Source organism: Cheilinus undulatus, linkage group 7 (assembly GCF_018320785.1).
Source record: "Cheilinus undulatus linkage group 7, ASM1832078v1, whole genome shotgun sequence".
NCBI classification, from domain to species: domain Eukaryota; kingdom Metazoa; phylum Chordata; class Actinopteri; order Labriformes; family Labridae; genus Cheilinus; species Cheilinus undulatus.
In genome coordinates, this window is record NC_054871.1 from 28,740,160 (window position 1) to 28,761,883 (window position 21,724).

The 21,724-nt window shown below is 39.1% G+C and overlaps 1 protein-coding gene across 2 annotated transcripts; it reads right to left on the bottom strand.

The window, feature by feature from the left end:
- Window positions 1–586: 586 nt before the first annotated feature.
- Window positions 587–21,570, bottom strand: matk (megakaryocyte-associated tyrosine kinase). 2 transcript variants are annotated; one of them, XM_041791179.1, is made up of 13 exons: window positions 21,363–21,570; window positions 21,062–21,096; window positions 19,588–19,701; window positions 19,379–19,491; window positions 17,719–17,938; window positions 14,437–14,530; window positions 14,025–14,090; window positions 10,734–10,833; window positions 10,449–10,533; window positions 9,642–9,715; window positions 9,347–9,542; window positions 7,667–7,753; window positions 587–5,874 (listed from the first exon to the last, which is right to left on the bottom strand). In XM_041791179.1, exons 2-13 carry the CDS (start codon window positions 21,068–21,070, stop codon window positions 5,653–5,655), a joined length of 1,380 nt encoding a protein of 459 aa, XP_041647113.1. In that variant the 5' UTR covers window positions 21,071–21,096; window positions 21,363–21,570; the 3' UTR covers window positions 587–5,652. The 2 variants fall into 2 exon arrangements, with proteins under 2 accessions (XP_041647113.1, XP_041647112.1); XM_041791178.1 differs by having other exon boundaries at window positions 19,379–19,494.
- Between the last annotated feature and the right edge of the window lie 154 nt (window positions 21,571–21,724).

Below are 21,724 nucleotides of genomic sequence, written 5' to 3' on the forward strand. Positions count from 1 at the left end.
GTGCAGTTAAACGGTTAAATTGGTTTATCAAATCATCTGGTGGGACATTTACGAGTCAGTGAAACTAATTACCTATCACTTTGAAAGTTTTTTAAGTAATAAATGGAAATAAAGTGGCATGTAGGCTTTCGAGGGTTGAACTCAAGTATAACTACTCAACTGAAGTGAAAAGAAGCCACATATCAAAGCACGATGTTAATCTGCAAGAGGAATGAAGGCTGGCGGCGCTAGCTGCTAATGTTAGCCACCCTGTGCACAATATCAGGCTCACATTACACCCGCTAACAGAACAACCCCGTGAGGAATTTGACTGTTTTGTAAGTTCTTTCTCCTCTTTAGACTATTAGTTGAGTGAAATTTAAATGAGCTTTTAGCCGAATGGGAAAATAGATGGTTGCACACCATATACAGAGGCTTAGTCCTCCAAGAGTGGCCAGGGTCTCTCCCCAGTTTCTGACTCCTACCCCTCAAATAAAGGCACAGAAGCACCAAAATAAAACCTTTAAAAGAGAAAGAAGTTAAAGACATCTACCTGAAAAGTGTTAAAAATACATTCTGACAAACAGCATGACAACAACTTAACATATTTACAGAAAGAAACGTTTTATTTGATAAGGCATAACTCATCCTCTATTAAAAACAGCAAATCCTATATCTTTTTTTTTAAACATGTGGTTCCCTTATAAAACCTTGTGCAGAAAAATCACTGCTCATCCCTTTAGAGAAAAACAGAGCAGATTGAACAAATCATCAACCGCCTTACACTGTGTCATAACAAGAGATGGAGGATCAAGCCTCAATTTGGGGTCAGTCTCCCGAGACAGAGACAAATACCAGGCTTACATATACTTAACACAAATGACATCTTTAATTTGGTGATATGACGTGACTGCAGCACCAAAAAAGAAGAGCTTATTTTGAATCAAATATGTATTAGTCCCCTTAGAAAACAACTTTAAATGCTGTTAAATTAAAAGCACATTAAATTCACATATTGTGAGGTAAGTGATACACAGATTTCAATAAATACAATGTGTTTGAGTCACTGTAAAACAATCATCTGCAGGCATAATCCTTTTTCCCTTAAGATTAGGAAATCTGAAAACATTTTGTACCTGACAATATCCTGGAAGTTCCCAGGAGGACATTGTATAACAAAAAGTCACTCCTAAAACTAAAAATCAAATAAAGAGGAAAGACAGGGTACTACAAAGTGTTTTCCATGGATTTAGTCTTACACAACCAATGAAAAATTCATCAATCAGTCAATCAATCAAAATCTGCCCCGCGTTTGCTGACCAGTAAGTTGACATTAAAGTGTCAAAAATTTATGAAGCTAACTTTCTTAAAGTATATCAATCCAGTGTTCCCCCTATCATTCTATTAGGGGGGCGCCCCGCCCCCTTAAACGTCGAGTCAATTTTATTTAATTGTATTTTCTATATAGCGCCAGATCACAACAGGAGTCATTTAAGCACATTTTTCCTATAGAACAGGTCTATACCCGGCCCATTTATTAAATAAATGTAATAGCTTTATGTTATTTATCTTGTTTACATGAATGTATTTAATTTCTGCTCGTTCCCTCTGACTCCATGACATGAGCTGAGCGAACCTACACGTGCACTGACCAGAGAGCCCCACTCCCTCCTCCCCGTGTCAGAGCTGGGGTCTAATGTTGCTGGGATGCTTTGACTCAGTATCATAACAGAGAGTTCTCCAATGCAACTGATTTATCCACTAAAGTTGTCAATGAACCGATGCCCCGCTTGTTTTACATTTGAGATAGTTAAACGAGTGCTGGATTTCGGCGCGAGATTTCTGCAATTGCGCACAATTTTTTTTTAAATTCTCGCAAAAAGTCTGCCACTTGTGATACAGAAAAAGTCCTGCAATCCCTCGTGTACCACACTGTAAACTGACAAACCAGTGGAAAACGTGCTAAAATCAGCGAGGGCTGAGCTCATTTCCGCACCAACTAAACTAAACTCCCTCTTGATCTTCTCACCACAGCAGGCAGAAAAACGCCCGGTCCCTCACAGGCGTGTGTGGGCAGATGAGCAGTGAATATCGGAGGGGATCAATTCCTATACAGACTGACGATCATTTTAACATTCAATCATCAGAGATCAATAAACTGGAGGACGATCCCTTTTGTCTTTTTATTCCTCGTGTGCATGTTTCTCATGGCGCCTGACACTATTGGCGATATTTATGACCGTTATTTACGCCCTTAAATAAACCTCGTCCAAATGCAGATTACAAGAGAAACTCTTCAACCTTTATAAACCTAGGAGTATCGACAAAAGGTCACACAGGCATAGAGACAACAGGAGTAGACAGAGGCATGCAATGTGTGTGAATAGTAATAGTGAAAAAAGAGAAAATGAGTAGATAAAGTCAGTGGAGACAAACAATCATCATAAAGAACATTTATCAAAATACATTCTACCTATTTTAAATATATTATATGTTACAATCAACGGTTTCCTAAATAACTCCTAATAACCCCCCCCCCTGCAAAGCCAAAGTTAACCTTTGACGTCTGGCCTTCATAAAAGTCAAAGGGTCTTCTGTGCTGTGGGAGATTTAGCAGAAAGCTTGTGGTGTATGAGCAGCAAATGAAACCCTCCAAATCTTCTCTGCACACAAGCAAAATGCCTCTGAGTATTTAAATAAAGTCTTTGCTCACTGTATACATGCAATAAAATCTAGTATTTTTCATATTAAGCTGTGTCTATGGCATAATGCTGAGCATTATTACTGGGATACAATCAGATTTGGTTCCAGTGATTAAATTCAAGAAACTATTATTCTTTATTTCCTTGATGCTCAACAGTAAAATTTAAGCAGCAACAGGAATGTGTGTCTCGAGTTTATTCTTAATGTACAACAGTGGCCTTGCTCAGTGGGCAATAATGGAGATTGATGTTTTAGAGCAAGTAAGTGATACACTGGGCTCTGGCTCATAGATGATGATAATTAGTTGGATAAATCTGTCCTTAGTTTTTATAGTTGTTATCGCCTCTAATGTAATTGTGAAGCTGTAAACATGATTTTTTTACCACTGATGGGATACTCATGCATGTTGTCAGCAGACTGCACAAACAGCATCTGTACATTGTGGTGTGGGTCTGTTTCAGATGTTTAAGAGACTTAAAATACCATTGAATTATGTACTTCTGTTGTAGAAGATAAAGTCAGAAGGTCTTGTGTAAGTCATTGGGATTTATTTGGGGCTCAGCGCACTGAAGTCAGGGAAAGACTGGCCTATACAGCAGCCTGCAAGGCATCTTGTCTCTTCCACGGGGTATCATTGTTAAAGGCAAATTAATACAACTATGTTTAGACAAATATACTAAGAGTGAACTAACACTCAGCCTCGTTGCCCTGTCCCATGCTGAAACAAAACTGTCTCCCCTCTCTTGTCCCCACCTTGATCCCCACTGCGCCAAGCTCAACCAGGTTTGTCTTACAATGGAGAAATACATCGAGAAAATGACTGCAACTTTTCACTCATTATTTTGTTTGGAGTTGTTTTGGTCCAGTATGGCCCTTTAGCACTCTATATGTTTAAAAAATACAGAAGTTATCATTTGAAGTGGATAACAACATTTCATCAAAGTTGTCCTAAGACAAGAATGGGTATTGTTCATAATTCATGTATAACATGTAAGTCTACAATTAATCAATGTTTTCATCAATGGAATTTCATGCCTCATCACTTTTGGTGGTGCCCAGACATAATTGTTTGTCACAAGGTGTGAAGTGGCTTCTCACACATTCATGAAGACAAGAGTGCAACCAAAAATTGTTGGTTGTTCAGAACTTCTGTGATTTACCTGAAGGCACAATGGACTGGAAACGCCTCTTGCACATTATTGGTTGCAGTGCAGCATTATACAGCCTTTGGAGTGCCTCAAGGAGGCAAGACAGTGGTCACAATGGTAATGAAGTGGTTTTGGATAATCTGTTGAGGGATGGCTTGCCATTCCTCCAGCAATGCTGTTTGCAACTCCACACGGGTTCTTGGAGGGACCTGACATGCTAGCAATCTTGACTGTAGCTGCTCCAAAATGTGTTCAATAGGGTTCAAGCCGGTTGACCGGGCTGGCCACTCCATCCTTGAGATGCCATCTTTCTCCAAGAATTCCGTCACCAGCCTTGCTTGTTGTGGGCGGGTCTTGTCAGCATGAATTCTTGCCACATTGCACCAGCATATGGTCGCAAAAGTGGTGTAAGGATTTCAACCCTATACCTTTGGCCTGTCAGGCTACCATTTTAGATGGTGAAAAGCTCTGTCCTTCCACCCATGGAGATGCCTCCCCAGACCATGACCACTGATCTGCCAAAACTGTCATGCTGTACAACATTTTGTGGCAAATTTTTCTCCCCAGGGCAATGCCAGACCCTCCTACGCCTGTCCAAGAAGTTCATGCAGAACCTGGACTCATCTGTGAAGAGCACTGTACCCCACTTACTCAGTGTCTACCTGCAGTGTTCTGTGGCCCACTGCAGATGTGCCAGTTTGTGTGCTCTGGAAAGAGGCACCCTCACAGCCGGTCTTCTGTGTCCCAAGCCATCTTCATGAAGTCGTCTCCTAACAGTCTGGGGTGGACACCTGCGTCCCTTTAACCCCCTGAAGGTCATTTCGCAGGCTGACTGCAGGCAAGAAACGATTTCTGCAGGCACAATGCCTCCGACTCACACTACCAAACCTTCCAAACCTGTTTAGGCCCTGGAAGTGACACTTTGAGAGGTCCCCACTGCGTCTTCAACTTCATGCTGATTAATCCCTCTTTGCAGCACTCCAATTGTTGAGGTCAACATCCTGCAATCTCACTAAACGTGGCATTTTCAGTGCTTTCTGACCTCAACTGAAGGTTTCAGAGCATTAAATAGTGACCAGTTCTCAATTGAGGTCACCACTGTTGACAGGTCAATTGGTACCTATTGACAAACAATTATGTCTGGAGATCATCAAAAGCCATTAAGGATGAAATTTCATCGATGAAAAAACTGACTAATGACAGACTCTCATGTTATGCATTAAATGTGAAAAACACACATTTTGGTTTAAGGAAAACTTTGATGAAACGTTTTCATCCACTTCAAATGTTAACTTCTGTATTTGGCAGAAACAGTCCGCAATTACATGTTGCGTCCACATGTGCACACTGTGTCACAGTCCATCTCCTCCATCTGTGCAAGGGCCAAAAAAGTGTACTGTGTTTAGGAATGGGATGGAGCGTGAGGCAGCGTCAGTATCAGCAGGTCCCTCTCCTCTCGTTTTTTTTTTTTTCAATTTTTTTTTTTTAATTTGTTGTTTTCATGACCATCCTAGCAGTGTGAACCTATAACAGCCTGTTAGTAAAGCACAAAGGGTGTGAGAGTGTGGCACAGATTGTAAGAAAAGGAAAGAAGAAAAGAAGGATAGAGGAATCTTGAGGTCAGGGAAGAGTGGCCATCATTATATGTTGTGTTCACTGACGTTAATCCACAAATCCGGATCCTTCTGTCTTTAAGTCCATAAGAACATTGATGCAGCAGGTCCTTTTGTGTGATGTGCACCAAAAAAAGTGGTGTTTACAGTGTTTTTTGTTGCACTTTGTCCCACCATTTTGAATCTGAGAGTCCATATCAAGATCAGCATCAAGATCCGGACCTGACCCCCTCCCGACACTCAGATCCCTGGTCCAGGCTGAGTTTACCTGTCTCTCGTTCAAGTTTTTCTCTCAGTTTGTGGAAAGCAGGTCTTCTGCGTGGCTCCTGCTCCCAGCACATCCTCATCAGGGTGTAAACACCAGGGGGGCAGTCGTCTGGAGCCTCCATGCGATAGCCCTCCTCCACCTTCTCCTTCACCTCGTTAAGAGACTGTGAAAGACAGAGAGAGGAGTGAGGGTGGAGGCAGGATTAAAGGGGCAAAAGTGCAAAGTGTGGTGACACTAGTTTGTTGTGTAAAGAGATAAATGATGGCCTACAGGTGTATTAAATATTTGAAACATTTTTAGTTCAGTTATACATTAAGGAGTTACTACTTAATAAAAACATTGAACCTTAAATTATTGTATTTCATTCACACATTTGTGAAAGTCTCAATGGCTCAATTTATGTCATTTATTTTCCCTTGCAAAGGGAAGCCAAAAACAAGCTGCTGCTTGCATAACATAAAATGTGACCTGATATAGTGGGACGTCCTAGGATTTATGGCATTCTCCGTTTGACATACAAGGGAACAAACGAAATATTCTTCTAGCAGAATAGATAGCTATGTTCAAATTTGGACATTTGAATGTAGTCTTGGACTCTCTGTTAGCTCTCTCTGCCAGTGGAAAACTAATTACCAGGCCCACATAAATTAGTCTGCGTATGTGTTAAATAGGCTGTAATTAGGATGTAATCATCTGTATTTAAACCGATGCCACCCAATGAAAAGTGCAAAAGACAAATTCAAGCCTTGAAGCAGGGCTAATTATCTGTCCGATTAATGCTGCCTGATCCTCCTGTCCTCACTGAACCATCAACCAAGACACAAATCACCTCACAGAAGATTACCTGTGAGAGTCTGCTGTTACATCTCGAGCTGTGTTTAAGTAGCCTACTTTCTGCTCTCAGACAGTGTCGTCGTCGTAGTGTCACCGTGATCCGGCTTCTGATGACGTCAAACTCTGTTACAACAGACACCCACCTGATCTGATGTGGACACGTATGACACAGTGTACCTTCCTCCTATAAAGTAGATTAACTAATTACTTAGAACAATAAGTTTATTCCTATTCTTCCTATCACAATGTGCATCAACAGGAGATATTCTTTGAGCCTACGCTCTCTGCTAAATCTCTTCAGGAGTGACGTATGATGTCAGTGATTAAGGTGGTTTCCTGCTCAGACACACTGAGTCGTTTCAGATATGATGACTCTGACCACCGAACCTGGCAGCTTTCCACTCTGCCATCCGCTACAGACACAGACCATGACATGCCATGGAAACAGAGTTTCGTAACCAGCTTGAAACTCTTTCCTCTTGATTTCAGGAGAGTCTAGAGAGTCAGGAGAATTCCTTCTCAGTTTCTCTTGCAGATTTCTTACAAGGTGCCCTTTCTCCAACTCAGTTTTACTTTTACTCACAAACTAGATAAAGGGCTGCAATTTCTCTCTGAAAGTCAGACTGTTATAATCTTATGTGCTTAAAATTATTCACAAAAATTATTCAACAATTTTTGTTTCAACATTTCATTTGTATCAACTAACATACTTTTTTAATAGTTAAATTAAGAGGTCCTGGTAGGTAAATTGTTTTTTATTAAGTTAGCCAAACTCCCATCCTTGCTCCCAGTGTTCATACAAAATGAAATATTTCCTAACTGAGACTTCATGTTTAACTGACTGACATCAGAGAGAGATATTGGCTTCCTTTTCTAATAAAATCCTCTCTTACTCTATACTTTTTAACCTTTTATCTTTATTAAATCAGATATCTGGAGAGAGACAGCTCTTTGACTTTTCTTTTCTTTTCACACCTGCTAACTAATCCCAACCCTGTTTATTTATCTTACTGTTGTTTTTACTCTCTTTTACATACACACCTCTTTGTTCTACACTCATAAAACCAAATACACATTAAAAACACGTTCATATAACAGAGAAATGCAGTGCTGATAAATACCATCTTTGGGTAAGGCTGACGACCATAAGAGAAGATCTCCCACAGAAGAACACCGTAGCTCCAAATATCTGACTTTGTGGAGAACTTCTGCATGATAGAAGCAAATTTATAGAGATATAAATGTATATAAATGCAAGTTTATAAATACATTTATTCATTAAGTTCTAATGAGGAGTATACATTTTTTTCACAGTGTATACTTTAAAATTAGGGCTGTCAGACAATTAAAATTTTTGATTGTGATTCATCTCTGAATTTCTGTGGTTAATTGGATAGATCTCATCTTTTTTGTCACATTTTGAGACTCCCCTTTTTGCAAACTGTTTTAGTTTCCGCTCTGTCTTAAACAAAGGGTAACTGGCTTCCTGTCTGGACACAGACTTGCTTTTACTTTGAAAGAAAATAGTTAAGTTTGGGTAGATTGAATATTATGACAGGAACATTTAATGGCTTGAAAAGGTAAATAAAAGGGACAATAAAGTATGCAACTAATTGATATAACAAGAAGACTTATGATGCACCTTAACTCTTAGATGGATTGAAATAATTTTTTACACTCAGGGGGTTTGTGACCAAAAAAGATAGGATACATAAATTACAATTAAATAATATACATTAATATTTTTCTCCAACTTCTTGTGCATTAATTTGTTTTATCAAGATAGGACCTGATCATGAACACCAGGGGGTTTAACCCCTTTAGATGCCAGTGAAAATGCAAAACCTGGATATTTCTCTAATGTAAAAATGCATATTGGGATTTTACAGCTTCGAATATGTTAATAATGTGCAACAAATTTGATTGTATTCATTTCTTTATGCTGACTCTTACATTTTTATACTCTGGGTGTTCATGGCCAAAATTTAATGCCATAGATAAATATAATATTTTACATACTACATGCATATTGCATTTCCTGAAGTAGATTTTTACAGCCTTGAATATATTAATAATGACCAACAACCTTGGTTTCATCAATTATTATTTTTAAAACTGTAAGATTTTGGAGAATTATTATGATGTGCCTCCAGAGGAAACAAAGAAAAAGCATGCTATTTTCCCTCATGCTAAATATGGAAAAATGGCTGACATTTTGTGACAACCAGGAGAAACTGCTAAAATGAAGTACTGACTCCAGAATAAAGGCCTTTAATCATAAAATTCCCGTTTTTTTTTCTTTATTTACTGTGATAGCCAGAGGATCAAAAATTTTGGTTTTAATGTGTTTCAATTGGTATTTTCTGTCAAAAAACACCCTGAGTGTATACATAAAGTGTGCAGAGCTTATTATTGATCCGTTACAGGTTCTGAGAATTCAAATGAGAAACAACTTACCTTCCAAAATCTATGTTGTTAGCATTACATTACTTATAATAATCAAAAAAATGACCACACAAAAATGATAAAAAGGCTTCAACACCCTGAAGGGGTAAATTAAATGTGATGAATGTATTAATACTGACAGCCCTAAAAATAGGTTCAAATGTTGTTTAAACACTATTATTCTGATATCGAGGTCAATTAAGGGTGTCAGTGAAGAAAGTCTGTTTGAGTAATTAGCCAGAATTATAGAGTAATACCAGTGATCATGTAAAAGAACAGGACAGGATGTAGAGACTACAAGGGTAGACGTATCATAGAAACCACAAAGGAAAGTAACAGTATCTCTTCACACCAACCTCTTTCTTCAGAGCTTCAGGGGCGGTCCATTTCACAGGCAGTTTGACATTATCAGACGCCTTTGAGTCCAACTTTGTCAAACCAAAGTCACTGACTTTGGCCACGCTGTCGTCAGAGACCAACACGTTACGAGCTGCCAAGTCTCTGTGCACCAACTTCTTTGATTCCAGGTACTCCATCCCCTCACACACATCACTGGAAACATGCACATTAACCCACACAAACATATTTGATTATTGACTGTAAGCTGTTGAACAAAGTTAAAATTAAATTTTGTTTCAGTTTTGAACTCACAGAGCAAAGCGTAGGAGCTTAACAGAGCTTACGACTGAACGTCCCCTCGTCCTGAGAAAGTTAACAAGGTTTCCCTGCCACCCAAAAAAAAAAAAAACATATATATATATATATATATATACAATAAAACACAACACAGTGAGTATGGGGTAACTTTCTGATAGATCTAAATTCACCATGATCTTAATTTGGTCATATATTATTGAGGGCCTAAATCAGGTTTTTTTTGGCTTTTAAAACAATCAACTGTGATAAACACACTTGAGGCCCAGCAAACACAATGAGCTCCTGCAGTTTTGCCCAATGTCATTAAGCGGGAGAGGAAGGAATACTGTGACTCTTTAAAGCTGCATTGCCATCATTTACATAGCATTGCATCATTTGCTTCTTGTAGTGGCAACAGGTTATTCTGGGTAAGAGGTTTTACCCTGGTATTGAATTAAGAAAAGTAGTAGAAAATACATTTATTAAGTTAAAAAGACTTAAAATTTGAGGTCACACAGTTGAATGTGTTGGCAAAAGAAACACAGTAAAACATCTTTCTCCTTCTTTTGGCACTAACACCTTCAACTGCCAAAATAAGATAAAATGCAGGTTTCAGAGATTTAGCTGCAGAGTTTCTTCACAGCTGTATAGGATACTCTTCATCAAGGGATTTCCACCAGCCACTAACATGATTTAAAATCCTTGTTTTGTTTTGCAAACTATGAGGGATTTCAGCCTTAATTTGTGACTAAATGAGATGTGTTATATGTTTGGATTGTAAAATCTTGTTGCTGGCTGCCATTGAGATGATGTTTCCTGTACCTTAGTCATGAGCTCTGTGACGATATGAAGCCCTTTGTGGAGAGCAACACCCAACAATCGTACCAGATTTTTATGCTGCAGCTTCCTAGAAGGAGTGAATATAACAACACTGACAGCAGGAAAAAAATATCTGAAAGACTTCACATACACAATGTATTCACAATTATATCATCACTCACAGAGAAAGTGAATTCCTCCTTACATTTAAGAAACCTATAAAGGCTGATTTTAAAGTTTTTTAGGCGGACCAGTAAAACATCAACATAAAGGATGTGTTTGACTTACGTCATGACTGTGGTCTCCCGCAGGAAAGCCTGAGCTGTGACATCACATTTAATGGTCTTCACTGCCACCCTCTGGCCCATATACTCTCCTTCATACACAGCTAAGGATAAGAATCACACAGCAGAACTCAGTCTTATTATCAAAACATGGATGATGGGGCGCAGGTCGCAGAATGGATAAGGTGCGCCACTTGTACACGGGAGGCCCGGGTTCGAATCTGGCTTGAGGCCCCCCATTGCATGTCTCTCCCTGCTCTCCTCCCTGTTTCCGACTCTATCCACTATCCTCTCCTCTACCAAATAAAGGCACAAAATGCCCCAAAACCCCCCCCCCAAAAATGGATGATGTTTGATTGTCAAACTAAGCATTTAACAATATTGCCTTTTCAATCCTTTTAACATCTTAACTGCCCACGCTCTGTTGTGAATTATTTAAGGCAATAGTCTGACTGAAAACCTCTGGAAGAAACAGGCTGTACAATACTAATGCAGAGGTCAGATCTTATTCACATAGTAGTTAGAGCTTCCCTCTGATATTTAAATTCTGGAAAAAGGTCTCACAGAATTTACTTTATTATTTTTTGGTACTAATACACATAAATCTTGGTTTGTTTCTATTAAACCCGATGAGGGTCTTTCTCTGACAAATGTCAAAAATAACCTCATGAACGAACCCATTTCACCAGAAAGGTGCCTTTCTGTTCAGTGGATTGAGTACTTTTCTGTTTTTTGACAGGGAATATCTTTTTCAGTTTTACAAAATGAGCACTTAAGCTCAATGTTGAGAGTGAATGATAAGTTATGGATGCCTTGTTTTAACCATCTGTAAGACCACACAGATAGTCAAGTACACAAAGGGTGCTGAAATGATGACTGGCGTCCCTCCTCTACTTGTTTTATTGCCCTGCCTAAGCTGTGTACTCCGTGTAATAAATGTCCATTACAGCACCATGTACAGGCGTGTTTCCACCAGGTGGTCTGATCCTTCTTGTATTTCCACGGCCATCATTCATCCAGCTTCACTTCTACTGATGGGATTTTTGGCTCTTTTTTGAGGTCTGGACCTTTTGACACAGCTTAGTAATAAGAGCTGGTCTTTTGGAAGGAAAGGAAACCAGAGCTGGCACTGTTCACATAAAAGAGACGACCCTTACTACTGGCTCATTCAAGCATTGCTATAGCTCATAACTTGTCATTTCAATCTAACCAGTACCCCACAAGGTTAATCCACTAAGTAGTGGCTCAGAATTGCCTTTAAAAGCATGTGTATGATAAAATGAGGGAGAAAAGCTGTTCAGCTTAGAGCAAAACCTAGTGCGTTTGTCCATTGTCACCACTGTCTCACAGGAAGATTTGTTTGACCAATCAACATGCTGCATTAGTCTAGCTCCACTCTCTAGATAAGTCAGGTATGGGAGCATATGCCGGTTTGGCACTTAATCAACCTTGGTCAGTTCAGAAAAAAAGTTCAAAAGATGCTTTAAAGGCATGAATGGTTAAAACCTTTGTTGCCAAAGCAGAGTACATAAACAAAACAAAAAAAACAAATAATAATAATGACAAGCACTATAACACAACTGATAATAATAAAATATTTACAAAAAAACCCAAAACAAAACACAAATTTATTGACTATTATAAAACTTATTACTATCTCTAATCTGGTGACATTCAGAAACAAAACGTGCAGCTAGGTGTATATGTTTAGGCTCTTCTGCAAGACACAGTCTTATTATTTCTTCATGTGATCCAGCTGCTGTAACTTGGTTCAAAAAGTTCTTTCTTACAGCTTCATACAGATAAGGTGGAAGATGGGCAGATGAGGAGAAAGTGGGTTTCATCTTCAGTTTTTACCAAATCACAATGTTTACAAATTCTTTGGTCTCTAGGTTTCCAGTTTTTAGGACGACCTGTTTCAATTTCTAATTTATGGTCGCTGAGTCTGTACATTGTTAAAATTTTTTGCACAAGATAATCAGCTAAAGACTACTCTCTTCTCAGTAGACAATAACATTCTAATTTATTGTAGGATTTTATTTCATTTTTCCTATATTTAATGTATTTAGATTTGTTTTCTTTGTCAATCATTTTAATTTGTGTTTTGGAGAGATTTTGTAGCTCTTGGTTTTTAGCTGATAATTTTCTTTAATATTTTTAAGGGGGTCAGTCTCTGGGCAGAGGCTGTTGCTCAGAAAGGCCAGGTGATGGTATGATTCAGGATCAGCTTGTGCTAGGTGAACCTGAAACTTAATGGCTCTTTTAATCATGTGTTGAGAAAGAGGGAATTCCCCCAGTTCTGCTCTACATGCCAGGTTTGGGCACTTTCTGTGGACCTTTAGGGTCTCTTTACAGAACTGGAGATGACTGGAGATGGTCCTGTACTGCTCTGGTCTCCTGATGGCCATTCTCCAGGCCTGCGCCAGGCCCATGCTTCATCTCTCCAGATATTCTCCCAGCTGCCACCTCCACGATGCATGCTGTCACCCCTTGCGTCTGGACCACCCCACCGGGTCCTGGGCACCCAGTATCCGGTGAGCTGGATCAGGCCAGGGAAGCGCACCTGGTGTCTGTAAAAGTGCAGCTGCCATTCCTGTATCAGGCAGCTGACCCTTCCCACCCCTGCTCTCTTGAGCACGTCTGCATTAGACACATGGTACCAAAAGATGTGTCAAAGAGAAGTTGTCACAAAGTCCACTTGGCGCCTCTGGTCATCAGTCAGCATCCGGGCCTCTCAAGTATACAGTAAGACCGAAACACCAAGGACTGAAAGACTGACTTCCATCAGTCTGCTCAGATATCATAAAGCCACACTGTCTTACTCAGTGAACCCATTGCCATATGCATGAGCCCAAGTCTGCGGTTGATCTCAGCCTCACAGTCAGCGGGTCGATGGATTATGCTGCCAGGGGAACTAATATGCAACTTCCACATTCTCACCATTCACAGGCACAGATTTGACAGCTACTTCAGATAGCTACACTTTGTACCCCAACAGAGGAGCACTGAGAAGTACAACAGTGCAGATTGATTATTTTGGTACATCTTCTAACTTTTGAGAGAAACACAAAAAACTGCATGCCACCCAGCTGAACTAAACAAGACCACTTGGTTTATAACATGTATGTTTATAATGCTGTTCTTAGGTGGTCTGTCGTCTATTGATATTTTCTCATGCCATGCTGCCATATATTCTCGTACCAGTTTTTGTTTTCATGTGTTTTTTTCTTAAATTTAAAACAATATTAATAAAAAAGAGTAAATAAGAAAATAATTTTAAATCATAGAAACTTACCACCAAACTCCCCCTCTCCAATAATCTCTCCCAGTGTGAGCTTTGAAATGTCCAGAAGCCATCCAGCTGAAAAGATACAGATTACATAATTATACACTCAAATAAAAGGTCTAATTGTTGTATGAAAATTCCCCCAAATAAATTGTAATTCAATGCAATTTATCAAAATGCACTAGATGCATTTTTCATGGGACTAACATTATCATTACTTACTTTTTTTTTTTAAGATTTATTTTTGGGCATTTTTGTGCCTTTATTAGATAGAGGAGGACAGTGGACTGAATCGGAAACAGGGTCAAGAGTGGGGGAGAGACGTGCGGTGAAAGGCTTCAGGCCAGATTCGAACCTGGGCTGCCCACGTACATGGGGAGCGTCTTTAACCACTAGGCCACCTGCTTCCCTCATTACTTACTTTTGGACAGCTCCAGCTCAGCTGACTTCGTCCCTTGCTTCTGCAAGGGCTTCAGAAGAGTAGTAGCAATGGAGCCTTTGTTCTTTGAATAGAACTGCAAGGACAATAAAATGTTCAAAAGTATTAAATTGACATATTCATTTTTATAACAGAAGTTTTTTTTAATCTTGGTTATGTTTAATCTCCACTATTAACATTTATGTAATTTCAGTAAAGGTTTGTTATTACGCTCCAAAGCTCTGGAGAGGATAATAAGTGCATTGAAGTTGACACCTAAGCCTTAAAAGAACAGCTCTACAGTACACAGGAAGCTTTTTTTCCACACTGTGGCTTTACCAAAGAAATATGAGTACATAGTTAATCTATATTTAGCTTTAGAAGTCACAAGAAAAACAGGCAGAAAAGATGTTTTTGATGTCAGTTTAAAATCACAAAAATAATTTCCTCATTAAAATACGAGCATCAAAAGAGTGAAACATCAGAGTCTGTTTTTTACTCTGTCAGCTGACTGCCATCAGTGCAACAGAGCATTTCTAACCCAACATTCATCTGTAGCTCCCTCTGTTTCCTCTCTGGGGTTAGCCCACTGCTTTGACTCGGGCCTTCAGCCATCTGCGGCTCAGAGATAAGATGTTCCTGAACAAGAGCTGCCCATCTCAATGGAGTCTATCCCCAAAGCCCACAGCAGCAAAGCTTTTAGTTCACCTCACACACAAAAGCACACACACAGGCGGGGAAACAGGCTGTAAACAGATAAACTATAAAAGGGCAATGCACTTTTATAGTTTATCATGTGTTCTCCTGTCTCTTCCTTGTAGAGCTAAAAATACAAAGAACCGCAGCCTTTACCCAGAATGATCAAATCTTCATGTACTGAAAAGGCAGTACGATTACAAACAGTGTGCTACAATCATTCACGTCTCTTCATAATAGACCTCACATATGATCACATGAAAGTGAGGGAGGTGTATTTTGCCTGAGCAGGGCAATGTTATACATTTAGCCTGCAAAAAAATTGTATAGTTTCAAAATTCTTACAAATGTTCTACCATAAATTAATCATGCCTCATGCCTCATGAATTATACAACTGTACGTTTTCCAGCTTTATTTAGCCCGTATACAAGGGTGTACAAATAACTCCTAGCATGGTGGTATTTCCCTTTTCTCTTTTAGATTTCAATTGTCCCTTCATATTGTAAATCATGTTAGCTTGTGGTCAGGTGTGCATTGATACTACACTGTTATTTGATATTAATCTAATAATGGGTTCGATCACTGGATCAGAAATCAGGACAAAGTGCTGATCCACAACTGATCCACGACTAAAAAGTTTCTAACAGGAGCTTAAAGTTAAGCCTAATCTTGTCATATATAAAAGAGAATTATTTTTATTTAAAGTTGGCTGTTGTCTGATTGGCCCCGAGTCGAGGTTTCAGTATTGGGGCACAATTTAAATTAATTGATCAAAATCAAGCTGTTTTTGGTACTTAAGAGTGTTGCTAGACTTTCTGTCCCTTATCTGCCATGCACCTAGAGTACATCTCTAAATTGTGACAATGGCTTGTTTAGTCATTAAATATTATAATACAGGTACATCTCAAAAAATTAGAATATCATGAAAAAGATCAATATTTTATGTCACTCATTTCAGAAAGTGAAACCCATATATTATATAGACTCATTACACATAGGGTGAAATATTTCAAGCCTTTATTTCTTGAAATGTTGATGGTTATTGCTTATAGATAATGAAAACCCAAAATTCAGAGTCTCAGAAAATTAGAATATTGTGAAAAAGTTCAATATTGGAAAGTCATGGCATCACACCCTAATCAGCCAATTAACTGAAAAACACCTGCAAAGGTTTCCTGAGCCTTTAGATGGTCTCTCAGTCTGGGTCAGTAGACTACACAATCATGGGGAGGACTCCAGACTTGACAGATGTACAGAAGACAGACATTGACACCCTCCACAAGGAGAGTAAGCCACAAAAGGTCATTGCTAAAGAAGCTGGTTGTTCACAGAGTGCAGTAACCAAGCTTATTCATAGAAAGTTGAGTGGAAGGAAAAAGTGTGGTAGGAAAAGGTGCACCAGCATAAGGGATAACCGCAGCCTTGAGAGGATTGTCAAGCAAAATCCATTAAAGAATTTGGGGGAGCTTCACAAGGAGTGGACTGAGGCTGGAGTCAGCGCATCAAGAGCCACTACACACAGACAAATCCTAGACATGGGCTACGAATGTGGCATTCCTTGTGTCAAGCCACTCCTGAACCAGAGACAACATCAGAAGCATCTTACCTGGGCTGTGAAGAAAAAGAACTGGACTGTTGCTCAGCAGTCCAAAGTCCTCTTTTCAGATGGAAGTAAATTTTGCATGTCATTTGGAAATCAAGGTCCCAGAGTCTGGAGGAAGAGTGAAGAGACACAGAATCCACATTGCTTGAAGTCCAGTGTGAAGTTTCCACAGTCAGTGATGATTTGGGCTGCCATGGCATCTGCTGGTGTTGGTCCACTGTGTTTTCTGAAGTCCACAGTCAACGCAGCCATCTACCAGGAAGTTTTAGAGTACTTCATGCTTCCTTCTGCTGACAAGCTTTATGGAGATGCTGATTTCATTTTCCAGCAGGACTTGGCACCTGCCCACACTGCCAAAGGTACCAAAAGCTGCTTCAATGACCATGGTGTTACTGTGCTTGATTGGCCAGAAAACTGGCCTGACCTGAACCCCATAGAGAATCTATGAGGTATTGTCAAGAGGAAGATGAGAGACACCAGACCCAACAATGCAGATGACCTGAAGGCCGCTATCAAAGTAACCTGGGCTTCATTACACCTGAGCAGTGCCACAGGCTGATCGCCTCCATGCCACGCCACATTGATGCAGTAATTCATGCAAAAGGAGACCCAACCAAGTATTGAGTGCATAGAAATGAACATACTTTTCAGAAGCCTGACATTTCTGTTTAAAATATCCTTTTTTATTGATCTTATGTAATATTCTAATTTTTTGAGACACTGAATTTTAGGGTTTTCTTATCTGTAAGCCATAATCATCAACATTTCAAGAAATAAAGGCTTGAAATATTTCACTCTATGTGTAATGAGTCTATTTAATATATGGGTTTCACTTTCTGAAATGAGTGACATAAAATATTGATCTTTTTCATGATATTCAAATTTTTTGAGATGTACCTGTATGTGTATGATTTTTTTCATCATAACATGAGAGGTCTGCAGGGATTTGTCCTGACTCCACAGAATCAAACTAGAAGCCTCTTACCTCTATCATGTCGATAAGGTTGTAGAAATACTCCGTGTTGTCAATAGTCAGCTTGTTGTCCTGGTAAATCACCCGGTAATGGACGACCTTTCCAGCGACAGTGACACACAGGACGTAGTCGCCTGGGTGGCGGATGGACTCTCGGACCAGGAACAGACCGTCCTCAGATGGCAGCAGCTTGCACACTGCCTCTGGACCGGAGATTTTTCCATGAAACCAGCTATTCAAAGACAAAGTGTGCTGATGAGCACATGTCAGAGCATTATACAGGTGCAAACAGTTTAACCATGAGGATAAAAAACAAGAGTGGGGACCTCAGATGGCCTAATGCAGGGATGGGTAACTATGGTTACTCTAAAGGTCACACTGATTTTATTCTAACCACCACAGGACCAATTATGTACAAAGTGCAGCATACTCTGTAGTTAATTATGGAAACCTATATTCTTAACATAGGGGACAAATATATATAGCTCTCATCACAATTCCTAATCCACCATGTTTACTTTTAAGATTAAATTAAGCTGCTTTTTGATCAATTAAACATAACCCATCACAGCAGATCTCACACACCCACTGCACAAATCTTTTCAAGTTCTAATAACAGATCGTCGCTATAAAGTCCCCCTAGCCAAGAAAAACAGTTACTGAAATTCCTTTATTCCTACTAACATAAACATCTTAAATTAACAATAAAAATTTCCCCAACAGTTGTGGTTGTCACTACTCATATAAGGTATATTTGCACAAAGTATTTTAAATATGGCTTTTTTTATAATTTTCTTGTTTTATCCATTTTTACAATTTTTAGGAATGTGTTGTCTTTGGTTCATATATTGCAGTGTATGTTGAGCCAATTTTCTGAAAAAGTTTTCTGAATCTGAAAATTCACTGGTTATTTATGTATATTTTTCTTGCATATACTTGTAGAGTCTTTTAAACAAATTCATTTAATAATGCACATAAAAGGTTTTACCAGCAACAATTACAGCCAATTATAATCAAATTTTATGTATAACTTCTTATAAAGAACTTAACATATAGTCTAAATGTAATGAAAGATAACTTTAGAAATGTTCCTATTTTTCACATTTTCATGGTAGGTTTTATTATGTTTTCCTCATGTCATTTTTTTCTTGATTTTTGAAATCAACCCAAGGGCCACTGAGTGAGGAGGAGGGGCCACATGAGGCCCCCAGTTCCCCACTACTGGCCTTGTGGTTAGGTTGCACCCCATGTGCGTGGGCAGCTCAGGCTCAAGTCCAGGCCTGTTGCTCCTTTCTTGTAAGTCTCTTGCCTACTCTGTCATCCCTGTTTTCTCTGTCCACTGTCCTGCTCTATAAAAATAAAGGCATAAAATCCCCCAAAATTATCTTTAAAAAAAGAAAAATAAGGATAATTTTCACACCAGAAAAAAAGGAAGTGGATTCATCCTGTGATGAAGTTGGTTTGTAAATCACACGTATTAGCTGTTGGGTCACAAGATGTTTGCTAGAGATTGACAAAAGCAACAGCTAAAAATAGAAACTAGTGTGTCTGCGTCACAGAGATACTTGTGCTTGTGCTTGTGCAAAGTGGTGCATTCAACTAATGTGAGGGGGAAAAATAAAAGTCGAGTGTCTACGTTAATGAAAAGGTGTAAAATTCAAAGGAGACGCACGGCATGAGGCTGAGGCTGGGGTCCACACGCAGAGCCTCTCTTTCACGCACATTGGTGGAGTTTATGAGCCCCTCCTCTCCGGTGCTGTTGTGTTTGGCCACGTAACATCCCTTCTTCTGGGAAAGAGGAATCGTCATATGATGAAAAACTTCACTGTTAAAAGATTCTAATCAAACATTGTGTGTAGCTTCTTTAACACATGAAAGTACCGTGCTGGTGACAACTATAGTGAGGATGTCTCCTTTGTGGTACGCTAGTTCTCCAGGTTTTGGTTTCCTGTGGTCCCCTTTGGCTACACACTGAGTACCAGCAGCCCAGCTCATCTGCAGCAGAATAAAAAGACAAACCTGTCATAAAAATGGCTGCCTAAAATGGCAAGACATAACAATATAGAAGACTATAAAGAAAAGTTCTATGTGCTACATTAAAGTTCTTTTTTAGAGTCGTTTCACAGCCAGTGTCGTACCAGTACTGGTATCAGGCACTCTTACTGTCTATAGTGTGGTAGTTTATACAAAGCAATACACCAATATAACACCATAACTAACCTTCAAATTACTTTATTTCATTTTTGGATAAAAGGGGTAGGACTACTTTAGCCTACACCTGCTTCAAGGGAGAGGAGAGGAATAAAAGAGAGAGGAAGGAGAAAAACAATCAATGGATGCAGTAGTTTTCTGTTGTTTTCTTCTTTGCTTAATGCTATTTTTGGGTATGTTTATCATTATTATTTTCATAAAAGAGGTTCAAAATTAACAAATAAACAAAAAAGATACTTGGTATCGGGCAATTATTAAGAGTGGATTGGAGGATGGTTGGAATCTGTATGTAGGAAAAACTGCATTAGAACATCTCCATTTATTCTAACCAGGGCTTGACATTAACACCTGCCAACCAGCCAAATACAGGTAGATTTCGGCCATAAGAAGTATTGTGGTGACTCTCAGTTAGCCACTTAAGCGGGCTGTATTTATCAGTGATGCATCCTGTGCTTTAGTCCAACTGGGTTTGGCTGTTAGGGCCAGTGGTAGATGCCTATTTCAATAAGGCTATTTTGTACATTAAGGGGTCTGTTTTCCCCCTAAATAACTGCAATTTTACTTTTGAAAATTCCTTACATTTTGTATATTTTAATAATAATAATATTTTGGTTCCAAATACCAGTTATTGTTCTCATGAGCTACCAATAATCTGTAATGGCAGCTACCCTGAAAAAACAGTATCAGTCGACCCCTTTATAAAAGTTTTTCCAACAAAGAAAATTGGCTGGTGAAATTTTAGTTCACTAGTCGCTAGTGAGAGGAAAAGTTAATGTAAAAGCCCTGATTATTACATGCTGATTTCTTTACATTTAACTAAAGAAAGTAGCACCAAATTTAGATAATGATGGAAAATGGTGGAAAAAACAAACACTGAGGTATGTTTAGCTCAAAATTTCAAGTTTTTACCATATCTCCCCGCTTAAATTCAACACATTTTATCTCACTGTTAATTAATTGAATAATTCAGACTCATTTTTTCCTAGTTGTTTAAATCTCATTTGTTTTGATATCTTGGAATCGTCGTCCAATCTAAATAACACACCTGATATTAAATTGGATTAGATTTGGCTACTTGTATTGATAGCCTATCTAAAGTCAACTACTGAATAAGTGGCATAGCTGTGAGTCACATTATACCTACCTTTGCCATGGGCTGGGCTGGGCGGTAGGACAATTCTGTAATAAATAGAGGGGAAATTTTCACCAATTAACATCAAATTTAGAGCTACAACAACTGAAGCACACACCGCTGTCACATGAATGCTTAACAAAGAGCTGCTGCTGTCGAGGAAAACAGTGCCGAGGACAGTAGGGAAGATGTTAGCGGGTATTTGCATGACTGCTCCTGTCGCATTAATCAAAAGTAAACGGGGGGAAGGTGACACTGTGCTGTTGTCTTTCAGCTCGAAATAAATGTTTCAGTCCCTGCAGGCAGCACTCACCTCTTCAGGACAGCCGGGAGAGAAAATATTGGAAAGGAAAAAGCAAAACCATGGCGACTTCAAAAACCCTTAACAGCAGCTGTGTCCTCTTCGTATCACTCCGTGGTGATACTCAAGTGTAAAATTTAATCAATGAAAACATAAATCAGGAACCGATTCTGGAGCTATTCATCACCGATACATGCTCTGCAGCTGTAGTGACAGCCTGTCTGCCTACTTCCTCAATATTTAGTAAAGTGTGCTTCATATTTCATGAGGCGACGCAAGACGTGACGCTATGACTGACTTCTTTCTGTGTATTTATAGTCGGTCACATTTTGATTTGACTCAAATTTAAGGACACATAGAGAGACGACAAGAGA

Bases quoted from the DNA above. Each gene is read 5' to 3' on its own strand.
- matk (XM_041791178.1), bottom strand. The intron at 10,834-14,024 runs GTAAGTTTCTAT...TCTTATCCTTAG, and splicing joins TGGAGAGGGGGAGTTTGGTG to CTGTGTATGAAGGAGAGTAT. The intron at 9,543-9,641 runs GTGAGTTCAAAA...GCATGTTTCCAG, and splicing joins AAGCTCCTACGCTTTGCTCT to TGATGTGTGTGAGGGGATGG.